General features: G+C 35.3%; 1 protein-coding gene across 4 annotated transcripts in view; it reads right to left on the bottom strand.

Annotated features, from left to right (window-relative positions):
* Positions 1 to 389: 389 nt before the first annotated feature.
* Positions 390 to 13,620, bottom strand: part of nkain4 (sodium/potassium transporting ATPase interacting 4) — a 63,711-nt gene continuing 50,480 nt past the window's right edge. For 3 of the 4 annotated variants that reach the window (XM_058764291.1, XM_058764293.1, XM_058764292.1), the window contains 2 exons: positions 6,288 to 6,372; positions 390 to 2,789 (listed from right to left, as the gene is read on the bottom strand). In XM_058764291.1, coding sequence (XP_058620274.1) covers positions 2,780 to 2,789; positions 6,288 to 6,372 — 95 coding nt within the window. In that variant the 3' untranslated portion in view covers positions 390 to 2,779. The remainder of the gene's footprint in view (positions 2,790 to 6,287; positions 6,373 to 13,620) is intronic. The other variant, XM_058764294.1, reaches the window with a different exon arrangement.

The raw sequence follows: 13,620 nt of genomic DNA, 5'->3' as shown, positions 1-13,620 counted from the left end.
AAGTATAACAACTCACCCCCCAAAAATGGATCATTTTTTTGTATTGAAAATTGCCAAAATTACAAAGAAAAAAAAAAGAAATTCACCCCAAACCTGAGGTGCATAAGCTCAGATCAACCAATCAGTTTCAAAAAGAAATACAAAACCTGTGGTAACTGAAAAAAATAAAAATTACAAAAAAAGACCAACTCCAAGATTTAGTGATAATATAGCATAACGAGAAATCTCTAAAAAGCCGGTCATGTTTGACTGGGAACACCAAAATAGGCACAGGACAGTGATTCAATTCTATTTTCAGAGGAGGCTTGTAGGATGTGTGTCTGTTTATTCATGTTTGTGTGCCAAAGACAGAGACAGAAGCACCAATCCAATCACAAACAAGACGTGTAGTCAGTAGATGAAAAGCATACTTTTATTAACAAACATCTATTTACACTCTGGTCAGCAAATGTGTTGATGGACAGGCAGTCAATGAATAACTATGGAGAAGAGACCAAACACAGAAAAGAGATACAAAAAAGTGCTTACAAAAAACACCTGTAAAAAGAGACCGAGACATACAGATGAGGGGAGAGGTGTGATATAAATCTATATCATTCTTTTTCTCCTTATAACACTTCTGCAGCAGACTACCATTGCTGGCCTATGGTGAATATCCTAAACTCTACAATTACAAATATACAGGAGTATTTTCAGAGAGTGGTACAAAATGCAATTTTCCTGGTACATAGAGTTGTGCTGTCTTGTACAGAAAGACATTGAACACTAGGGGGCAGGATAGATTCATGACCGATATGAGGATCTAACAGAACACTGAACCAGATAACCATGTTATTAAGCTGAAAACCTTAGTTTTTGCCATTTAGTTAATTGGCAATTGCTAAAACTTCCCCTAACTTCAACATTTAAAGGAGCAGTTCACCTATAAAATGAACATTTTCATAATTTACTCGCCCTTATGTTGAAACAAAACTGTTGATTTACTTACTTCTGAGGAACACAAAAGATGATGTTCTGTGAAATGTTCAAGCTGCTCTTTTCCAAACAACAAAAGCACAAAGCTATGACTTCAGATGACTTCGAACGTACAGTATTCATACGCACTCTGTGTCAAAAGGGGGTTGCCATAGAAGAACCATTTTTGGTTCCACACCTTGCAGTGAACAGTTCTTTAAAGAACTATGTTTTTTTCTAAGTAAAGAACAATATGAAGAACCTTTTGTGTAACAGAAAGGTTCCATGGTTGTTAAAGTGTCTTCATGGAACCACAGATGTCAATAAATAAACTTTATTTTTAGGAGAGACCACTTTTATGGTGCTTTGTTTGACTTTTTTATTTTATGGAAAAGAGCAACGTGAGCATTTTTCAAAAGTTCTCCTTTTTTTGCATTTCAAGGGAAAAATGAATACTTATAAGCAATAGCAAGGATGAACTATTCCTTTAAGACTACAATATATCCAGTTCCACAAGCACCCAAAATGCCGCCAAAGCAGTACTCACGTCTCATGATATGAAATATTTGGGATAACAAGCAACTATGTGACTATGAAAGTTAGAAAATACATACTGACCACATCTCAATTTGGAAAGAATTACACAGTCCCTCTCTTCAAAACATGTCACACACACACACATACTATGATACATGTCAGGTCAGTCATTTGTGCTTTGAGGTTTATGTTTCCAGTAAACAGTTACAGTAGCTCTGCATCTACAGTGAAAGACATTGACAGCCACTCAACCGCTACTCGTATTCATAGAACAACATGCTGACGATTTGTTCACAAACTAATATTTGATTACAAGCACCATTCAGATGAAAGAACCGTTTTCTATTTCATAACATCAGCCAGTCCTGTTATAATATCAATTATGAAAACAGTATGAGGTTATGTAATATTTGTACTGCCGGTACTGACTGACTACCAGAGGAAGCCCAAACTAGTTTCTGTTCGATCTAAAGGCTGATACAAACACATTGTGCAATAAATGATGATTATTAACATTAAAAATACTGACAGCATGCACAGTAACCCCAAAACACTCAAGACACACTTAAAATGCACAAATTGCATTGCATTAGATGCAAATCTATTAATAAGCATCTGAAAACAAATCAGCCAGATGTATATTTGATCTAATTTAATGACTATTATACATTGTTTAGTGTGATTCGGGGTTAACTGCATATAAATCAAAAAAATAAAAGACTAAAACTGAATTTTACAGTGAATTATGTGAATTGTACATCACACTATGACACAAAACAACTCAGAAAAGCTCTAATTGTTTCTTGTATTTATATTTTATACTTCCTTTGCTTCTATTTTGGACTGCCACAGGAGGTCAGCTTGCTTTGTTCTTTTTTTTTTTGGGGCCGCACCCGTTTTCCTCCTCTCGGCTCCCTGCTCGGTTTTACTGGGCAAATCCTGTGTGAAGGTAAACAGCACACAATGGCCCTCCTCCACACACACAAACAGAGCTGGAACTCGGTGAACCTCAACATCTCAACTCCCCTTGAATAACTCAAACGCATGGACCACACACCACACCAACAAAATACTGGGCCTTTTTGTTTAGATATGTTTTACATCCACTTGTAAGAGCGTCTAAATGAGGCAGCTGGAATAATGTGCCAGAGTGTATGATGGAGCAGCTGTGTTTCGTCCATAACTCCAGAAAGGGCTGATTTGGGGCGATTAGGAAGCGTTTTAAACAGAGGAGAGGAGCAGAGAGGAGGAATGGGCAGACCGGCTCTTCTTCACGACACACTTTCATTTACGAAGACCTGAAAAACACAAAAAGACAAAAAGAATGAGTCAATCAATATATCTGCTTAACAGATCATTTTGGCACTGATAGTTGCTTTCTGCTGCTGATGGTTGTTATTTGTAGTGTTCTGTGATGAATTTTGTATATCACTTCTTTCTCTTATGGTATTTTATTATGAGATTGCCATTTTAAGTTACTTTTTGGTTCAGTTTAAATGTATACACTAACTTTCAAATGGCTGGGGCCAATATGGTTAAAAAAATGAATAAATGTATACTTTTATTCAGCACGGATGCATTAAATTGATCAAAGGTGACCATAAAAACATTACAAAATGTTATAATTTTATAGAAGATTATAGAAGATACTTATTCACAAAGACAAATAAATAAACAAACTGCAAAAATATCAAGCAGCACAACTGGTTTCAAAATTGATATCAGTGTACTAATGGCTGCTGAAAATGTAACTTTTCATCACAGTAATAATAAAATAATAATAATAATTATATATATATATATATATATATATATATATATATATATATATATATATATATATATATATATATATATAATTTTTATTATTATTTAAATTACCTCTTTATATATATATATATATATATATATATATATATATATATATATATATATATATAAATAAAATGGGTAATTTAAATTGTAATAATATTTCACAATATTACTGTTTTACTCTATTTTTGTTAAAATAAATGCTGCCTTGCCACCCCTGATCCTTCGCACAGTAGTGCATCTAATTTATTTTTTTTTTTTTTTTTTTTTTATAATTACAAAACATTTTGATGGATAAATCATTATTTGTTAAATGTGTAATAAAGTTTAGCACTGTTTTACATTAAGTGGAAAGTTTTAATTCATATTTTTAACAATCATATTAACTACCAGCTTATTAATTGGTTTATTGGCCTGTTTTCCCACCTTAAATATTGGTATTAGCAAAATCCACTTTCAATCAACCTCTAATTACAGCACTAAAAATTCAAAATTACTCGTGAACGCACACACACACACACACACACACCTGCTGGGTGATTTATTAAACTCTCTGTGATGGTGAAACGGTTGTGTATCTAGAGACAGGACAAGTACTTCGCTCATTTGCAACTAGTCTGATTAAACTGTCATGAAAAATGTCCCTGGGGCAAATATAATGTGTTTAGCACCTCCATGTGCACATATTGAAAAGGCTTCTTCTGCACGCTCATTACAGAGCCTGCATAATTTAAGGCTTATTGAAATGAGGCCAGGACCGGTCTCAGAGGAACCACTCCACTGATCCAAATTTCCCACATCAAAACCAAGATAAAACTCATACTGTAAGATCGAAGGCATATAGCAGCAGGTAGGAGGAGATCAAGACCCTTTCAGTCATAAAAGCATTTACAGAGGGATTTATAGTTCCCCTCTACAAGAGATGAACAGGCCTGTCACACTGGCAGAATTTTCTTCTTTGGAGTAAAACACAAATAGGTCTATAATACCTCGAGCATTCACATTAATATCAATGGCAGTTGCTTAAATGGCCCTTTGGAAGCATGTGACTTGTGTTGCTGTCTCTGCTTGAGGGCACTCGATGGTCCTGAGGTCATTTCTTTCAGCCTGAGCCATAACTGTCATGTGACTAATCACTCTGGAGCCACAGGAAAATGACATCCTGACAACACTGACTGGTTGATAAATCCACAGGAACACACACACACACACACACAATCCCAAAGACTTCAGCAGTGACTATCCTGAGCTGTGACATGGAAGTCAGCAAAAAATAAAAAATTTTTTTTTTTCCTTTTTGTCAAAGTTAATATTTCAATAATTTAACATTTGCATGTTCACAGTTCTCTGATATCGGCTGATGGTCAAATGACATGCAATGTATTATTTCTTCTGCTTCTATCTTATATGTATTTTTACGCAGTTACATATATGGCTATACAACTTGGCCAAAAATGTATTGTGATTATTCTGTCATATACTGTGATTGCCAATTAAGCTGCTATTTAATTTCATATACTGCTGAAACATCCAGACACAAATAACAAAGACTCGACTGCTAAGGACACACTGCATTCCCAGATTCACATTAAACACATTAATGCAGTGCTTAATTAATACAATTATTAGCTTTTCATCAACTCATAAAGCCCTGTTTGGGAAACCCTGACTTATATGATTCACAATGATTCATGGGATGAGTAATTCATGTTGTAATCAATGTTATGATCCATCTTAGAGTTAGTTGGTTTGGTTTAAGGCTTTAAATAAATCTTTTTAATACAATACGTTTCTTTGATCTTCTTTAATAATGTTCAGTGTAATAAGAGAACACGCAGTCTCAAATGAAAACAGCTTCCCCAGACTACTAATCTAAAATGAGTTATTCTGAACAAAACTTTTCTAGCACGATGAATACATGGCCAGACACATTTACACGTCAATAACCCGTTCAGTTTTCAGCAGTCTGGCTCATCCAGCCGCAGAAAGCAGGGCAGACTATTATTCTCAAGAAGATGCAAATAGTCTAGTTGGCACATAACTAATGATAAAAACGAGGAAAGTTGGCCAAACTTTGCGCCGCTTCCGGCTGCCAGCCTTTAAAACGAGATCTGACCTTAAAAAGGTTCTGCAGAACATAAACAATAAAAGTGCTGGCATAGATCTAATGTTAAAAATGAAACTGAACTGGAAGCACATCAACACACTGGCACTTCTTTCCATGTTAAACTAGAGAGCTTTAACAATGTAACGTTTAACAATAACAATACAAAAATGTCCTAGCTGGTATAAAAGCTCCTTTACTTTCCCACTGTTTGACTAATCCCTCACTGGACGAGATCAGAATCCTTAATGAATGGACTAATTAAGAACTTACACTAATTAAAAGAAAACTAACTTTAATTAATGCTTCAGATAAGGGGCAAGCAGGGACAAGTGTAAGAGGATCTATTTTACTTAACTCGCACACACAGAGTGTGTTTGATTGGATTCACATTCACACACACATTTTACTTTTAAATGGGGACATACAATACACGTCTAAATTGTTTTTATTACAGCTGTAAACCTGCTAATTAAAAACTCTCAATAATTACTAGAATTATTTTATACTACGGTGCTGTTGAATGCTTGAATCTGATTGGCTGGCGAAAGTTCTGAAGCGTGTAATTAGGGGTCCTTCACAGCCTAAAACAGCAAAATAACCAAAACCCACAACAACACTGACCAAGCAAACAAAGAGCAAATAACAGGATAAAAACAACCAATTATTTCCATGTTTTCGCTACAAAATTAATAATTCAACAGCCCATCATCAATTAAGCCTTACATATTTTACATTTATGAAACAACTTTCAAACTGATGACATCTTTAAATGTCCTCAATAGGAGGTTTTGTCAGATTTTGGTACATCTGTGGTACATATACTCCCTCCCCCACCCCACACACACACACACACACACACACACACACAGGTACTTACTGATGCACGGGCTTTAACAGAAGATGAGATGGTTTCTCATTGACATGGTAGAGTGGGAATGGGTCAAATCCACCAATAAAATCAACTGAAAACCAAACAAAAGATGAAATTAAAGAATGAAAAGAAATGAAACAGGAAAATGAGCCACGAAGAGAACAAATGAAACATGAAATGACAATCGCTATGTAAAAACCACTAACAGACATAATGCATGACAGAAATATGAATAATGTGAACATTAACGCTGGAATATCGACTATGACACTTCACATTACACAAATCAGACAATTATTAACAGTGTGTACATATGAAATGTGATATGATATAACACACACGCATTCATCGAAGTTTGACTAAAATTCAAATACATTAAGTTTTTTTTCTCTGCATCTGTACAAAACTACTCCTCTCTCTCTCTCTCTCTCTCTCTCTCTCTCTCACACACACACAAACACAAATACAAACACACACACAGAGAGACAGGAATGAATAACAGGTTTCTGAATGAGAGATTTTCATTATCAGATGTCTGGCTTCATTCAGCCCGGTGTGATAGACTCCACACTGAGAATACAGACACACACACTCTCATTCCTAACTTCTATACAGCAAAAAAAATAAATAAAATAAAATAAAATAAAAAAAAATAAAAAAAGAGGGAGAGATCATCCCCGCGTCCCAATTCCAATAGCAACTATTTTAAATATAAATAAGTATGTGAGATTAGAATGAGCCCCAAAGCACAGTATCATAGTATATTGAAAATAGTGTGCAAATGTGCCCAAATCGTGCATGATTTCTGCTGGGAATTTTGAAATATGCATTGCACTATGAATTTTGAGAGATAAAGAGATTGTTTACTCATAAGTTACAATTGTCATCTTGTGTTCCCCAAATTGTAAGTCGCTTTGGATAAAAGCGTCTGCAAAATGACTAAATGTAAATGTAAATCTTGTATTCACCTTTATTCATTCTGATCTCACATTACTTACTTCCTGTTGCGAACACAAATACATGTCCATACAAAGAAATTTATGTTCAATAATGAAGGAATTAGCTAGACGCTAATAAGATGGCTCAGTTATCAAAGGCACTTTGATAAGCACACATTTTCCTTGCGCAGTAGGTGAATTGGGATGTGCTGTAAGTGAACGTGTTTTAGCTGTGAAAGCACAAACAAACCTTTCAGCCAATCCATAAAACCGCAACAGACGGCAAATCTCAAGAGCAATTTCACCTCCATGTTTACGCACATTAAACATACAGCCGGCTGGAAAATAGCAGGGCTGGTTTGTTTATCACAAACGACAGGCTTTGAGCTCATAATGTGTCATTAGCGTTTGCAGGATCCGTGGAGCTCCAGAGACCCTGAGCAGCGCTGCTATGTGTGGAATGCTGGGAAGGCAGAAGTTATTCCTTCTAATGTGAGTAAATGGACAACTTCACACATACTTTAAGACTTGTTTTAAGGGTTGGTTCACCCATAAATGAAATTCTGTCAGCGTTTTCATGTCTTTCCAATCTCATAAGACTTTGGTTAATCTTCGAAACCCAAATGAAGTTATTAACAAAATTAAGAAACACTTAAAGTATTAAAAAAATATCTTTTAATATAACCTGAGAGGTTTCTTTCCCGCCATTAAAAATCCAAATAACCAAAACTTAGAAGAGCCAAAAAAGATAATCTATATGAATCTAATGGTTTGATCCAAGTCTTATAAAGAGACAATCACTTTTTATGATGAACAGATTTAATTTAATCTCATTTACATCTAAGCAATGATCGACATGCATACATACAGTGAATCACATAGCTACAGTAAACATGGAAGCTCAAATAGATCTTTAAAGTTTTATGGGTTTGGAACAACATGAGGGTGAATTTTTGGGTGAACTGTTCCTTTAAGTAAGTTTTAAAGTGTGGAACACACACTTCCAGAGCAAACCACCACTCATTTCCAAGATTTTGCTCATCCACAAGCCACTTTCAGCACTAGCCCAGAACACTAAAAACATAAATATAGATGATCAACTTCAAATTAGAGATGTACAACACTACTAAAATTTAATAATAGAATTAAATCAAGCTATGAACAAAATGTCAGAGTAATGACTGATATACTTTTTAAATAATTAAAAGTAAGTTGCAAATTCATTATTGTATTGTCTGTCCAAACATTCTAGCAGCTGGGGATATTTGTGTGATATGATTAACTACAGTATACTGGCTAAAAGACTTCTTTTCATATGCAGACCGTTTCTGCGGTGGAGAACGTGCCTTATAGATAAATGAATCTGAAGCGAGAGGAGGTGGAGAACTGTAGTACAACTGTTCAGAAGAAGTTACCTGCTAGGGCGCTATTCATTTTCAAAAAGAGAGGTGGGTGGAATGAATAGCAGTCACAATACTGTGAAAATACCTCAGTTGAGTGAGAGAAGTTGAGTGCATGTCTCAATGTATGCAGATCTGAGAGCACTCTCTCCATGAGCAACTGCCTAATTGTCCAGGTATATAATATTTGGTAACACTTTAGAAGAGGGAACACATATTAAGAGTTATCCCTGAACAAACTCTTAATTTGCTGCTTATTAATAGTTTGTAATGTAGTGGCCAATATGCTAGTAATAAGCATGCTAAAAAGCAACTAATTAATAGTGAGATCTTGTCCTTAAAATAAAGTGTTATCAAATATGTTATGGCCAATAACTGCTAAATTATATTAAAATGTATACTATTTAAACTAGTTTGTATAAAACAATATAAAAGATTAAATCACTAAAAACTAAAATTAACCATTTAAATACTATTTGTGAATTTAGGCATCACAAGTTTATAATGTATAGTATGAAAAATTTAAATTATTTGCTAAAGATTACATTAAACAGTGTGACTATCTTTTTAAAGATTGAGTTGAATTGAGCATTAGACATCAAATAAGCTAAACAAAACCCCAAACAAACAAACAAACAACAAAAAAAAACAGATGTGCATTAAATAAATGAAAAATATGGGTAACACTTTAGTAAAGGAACCATTTCTCACTATTAACTAGTTGCTTATTAGCATGCCTATTATTAACCAATTGGCTGTTTATTAGTGCTTATAAAGCACATATTCTGCATGACCATATTCTACATCCACAATCCTACCCAATACCTAAACTTAACAACTACTTTACTAACTATTAATAAGCAGCAAATTAAGAGGTTGAGGCAAAAGAAGTAGTTAATGTTTGTTAATTGCGATAATTGAACCTTAAAATGTGCAAAAACAAAATATGGAATACCATTCAAAAGTTTGGAGGCAATAAGATTATCTTTAATGTTTTAGAAAGAAGTCTCTTGTTTAAAAAAAGACAGCAAAAAGTTTGTATTATTACAAACTGTTTTCTATTGTAATATATATTTTAAAATATAATTTATTGCTGTGATATAAAGCTGAATTTTCAGCATCATTACTCCAGTCTTCAGAAATCATTCCAATATGCTGATTTGCTGCTCAAGAAACATTTATTATTAACAGTGCTGAAAACACTTATGCTGCTTAATTTTCTTTCTTTAACCCTAAACTGTGGTATATCGACCAATATATACGTCCATCTGTCACAGCCATCTTTTTATTCAAATTAAATTAAATTAAATTAAATATGGCATCTGCTCTGACTAAGCAGATGCACTTTTTATAGGTTAGGGTTAGTCTGAAGTCATTCGAATCATCATTAAATAAAAGCAACGTCTATATATACAGCACAGTATATAGCAGGAGTTTAAACCATGTCAGCTTGGCCTTGCATTACAGGTAGAAATCACATAGAGCTCACGCAAATAAAACGACTCGAGTTCACATAAAGAATTCTCTTTGACTCTATACGTTACGTGTGTGCCCCTATCTCTCTCCTCTGCTTTTACCTGTCTCTCTCTCCCCTGAATAATGTAACATACAATACATTCAGCTCTACACTATTTTGACCCACTTTCATAAAAAGCCTGCATAGGAATCTGCTCGGCACTGATAACCAGCCAGACACTTGAGGTCCCACACACATTCTCTCTCTCCTGTTCCTGCTCTGATGTGAAGCCAGGTTTGCTTTTCTTTTGGTAAAGGCAGGTCTGAGAGAGGATCTGGGCTTAGAACAGTACTCAAGAGCCCACGCGTCCCTAGAGCTGGCAGAAGGGCCGGTCTGTCCGCTGTGATTAGATTAGATTCACACCGCAGCAAAGTGACTGCTGCTGCTTTTAATGAGCCAGTGATAACAGTGGGACTGCGACTACAAACTAATTATGGATGCAAGTCACTTAAAACAGAAAGAAAGAGCGTGTGAGATGAGAAGGAAGGGCGGACAAGGCAGAGGAAGAATCCATGGATAAAAATGAAGCCTGACACATTATTATTCAAATCACCTGTAGAAAGAGAGAGAGAGTGTTAGAGACAGACAGAGAGAGGGAAACTTCAGAGGCGAGGAAGAGCAGTGGAGAAATTAAATCCTCCACTTCAAATGAGCGTGTAAATGAACCACACACAGCTTTGCATGATAGAAAATAGACCCACTGGGCTGCTTACACACACACACACACATATCTCTGTGCGTCCAATGGCAATGCACCATGAGGAAAGGAAAAAGTGCTTTAGCCTACAAATTCAAACTTACCCACAACCACAAGTCAACAATCATCTCCCTTAGATACCTAAAATACATATTTTAGGAGAAGTGCATATTTTAGGAGGTGCAGTTGGTGCTTTAATGGTATGCAATTTAAGTCACAGACCTGCAAAACCACACTTCATTGCTTTCATGGATTTCATTCTAACACTTTCCAGTCATTGCCTTCACAAGCAAGTAATGCTGGGGAAGCTATGAAATGGCAGCTTGGCAATGTAAAGTGCCTCATCTACAGCCTAAGAAATATGATCATAACTTGTTGAAACTATAATTATAAAAAAACAATGGCGAAGAGTAACATTTAACAAAATATTATACTGTACACATTGTCATTTTTCATACACTAAAAGATGTAAATCGCTTATTTTGAATCAATTGATTTATATGAACCAATAATGAACAAATCGATTCACTAAAATGAATCAGACTTCCCAAAACTTCATATGTGAGAGATTTAACATTTTAGTACAGCACAGTCTAGTTGCAAAACAATTAATTGCGATTAATCGCATACAAAATAAAAGTTTGTTTACATACTATATGTGTGTGTACTGTGTATATTTATTACGTATATATAAATACACACACATTTGTATATATATTTTAAAAGATTTGTATGTATGTATATTTATACTTGTATATCATTTATATTATATATAAATATACACATTTTATATAGAAATCTAACATACGAAGCTACGAGAATATTTTTGTGTGCAAAGAAAACAAAAATAACAATTTATACAGCAATTCTTCTCCCCGAGTTACCGTCTTCCACCATTTTGGAGAGTACCCCAGAACGTTATCAACACAATCAGCATGGTTTACGCTCAGTAGACAGCGCACGCATGCAGAACGTAAACAATGCTGATTACGTTGATAACGTTCTGGGGTACTCTCCAAAATGGCGGAAGACGGTAACTCGGGGAGAAGAATTGCTGTATAAATTGTTATTTTTGTTTTCTTTGCACACAAAAAGTATTTTCTTAGCTTCGTAAAGTTATGGTTGAACCCCTGATGTCACATGGACTATTTTACAGATGTCCTTGCTACGTTTCTGTGCGTTGATCGTGGTAATATCCTTGCTGTCTATGGAGGGTCAGAGAGCTCTCAGATTCCATAAAAAATATCTTAATTTGTGTTCCGAAGATGAATGAAGGTTAAAAACAAGGTGGATAAAGCTACGGCTGGACAAACGTGGACAAATACTGTTATGCGAAGTACTGAAAATGTAGCTACTGTAAATTACTTTTCCAAATTTTCATTAGCACAACTATGTTTTGCTACTTGCTATTCCTGATCAGTTTAAGGGTGCTGTCATTCTAGAAAGCATTTAAATGGACAAAAATTTAAGACCGTGTCTTTATATATCTTCAGTCTAGAAGAGAAACATTATAATTTCCAAATGCTTCAATGTGTTAAAAGTTTATTTTGCCAACTTTTAGCAGTGCTCTAGCTTACAGATGTCCTCAAAACTAACAGGCATGAAAGCCACCAAACGGACATTTTGATTTCATGCACTCTTTAAATCTCCGGGGCTATGAAGCAACCTCGGAGCAATAAAACTTTCCTCGCCGTACTTATAATAACTTTGATGTTGGTCAATTTGTACAGAGCATACATATAGAGTTCACCCGAGCACATGTGCACGATAAAATACAAACAGACACACTGCCTGTTCTCGATGAATGATGATGCTCAAAGGTCATTGGAAAACAAAAGCAAACAAGAACTGAAAGTAAAGGATAAAAAGTTGAACAATTCTCTGCAATCTAATCCTTCTTATCCATGAGGTACATTCCTCCAGGGAATGTTCAGCAGTGGTAAATGAAAGATCGGTATTCCCTACTTTTTTGGAAGAGGGGAAAACATTAATAGTCAGCGGAGGGCCGGTGTTTGACCCGTACAAACATCTCAGTGGCTTATCTCATCCCCTGGGCTTCACTCTGGTCCTCTCCCACTTAGTGAGGCTGTTAAAGCCTATTCTGCCGAGAGCAAATAATTGCTGTGTATATGCACTGAGAAAAATATTTTGAAACTGAAGTGAATTCGTACGGACCTATTCCATTCAGCAACAAAATTCCAAAGTAGTAAGAATTCCAAAAGAAAACAGCACACCTATCACTGCTAACAGTATCTATACAACACTGGAATGCACTTTCTTTACCTGGCAAACCCTAATCTGATTGTTTATCAGATTTATCTGGCAAACTCTAATCTTTGTTGCTACTGGCATCTTCACACTCCGTTGTACACACACATTCAGATTTCCCACACAAACACACAACCCAGGCTCACTGGAAAAAAATGTGTCTGGGGTGATATTTCTGAAAAATAATAATAGGTTGCCTTGCATGTTCCATGACACTTTCAAAGTGAAATTTCCAGTGAGTGGCGCCAAAAGTGCTTTCTCTCTGATGAATCTGGCAATTTTATTATGGTGGTTGTTGCATGCATCATGGCAGTTTTTAAATGAAATGTCCAGGTGAGTGCCACTAAAAAGTTAATGCTATCACGTTTGAATATAATGTTCCACCTTCAATAAACCTGACCCTAAACCTAACTGATAATGTTGAAAAAAACAGCAAACACGCCATTTTAGCTTGGTTCTTCAAGTCTTTCAGCTGTTTTATTATAACTTGTGTTTTATTGGATTCGCAAAGCACTCAACA

This window comes from Onychostoma macrolepis, chromosome 23 (assembly GCF_012432095.1).
Source record: "Onychostoma macrolepis isolate SWU-2019 chromosome 23, ASM1243209v1, whole genome shotgun sequence".
NCBI classification, from domain to species: Eukaryota; Metazoa; Chordata; class Actinopteri; order Cypriniformes; family Cyprinidae; genus Onychostoma; species Onychostoma macrolepis.
Note: the sequence above shows the minus strand (reverse complement) of the source record. Positions and strands in the feature narration are given on the sequence as shown.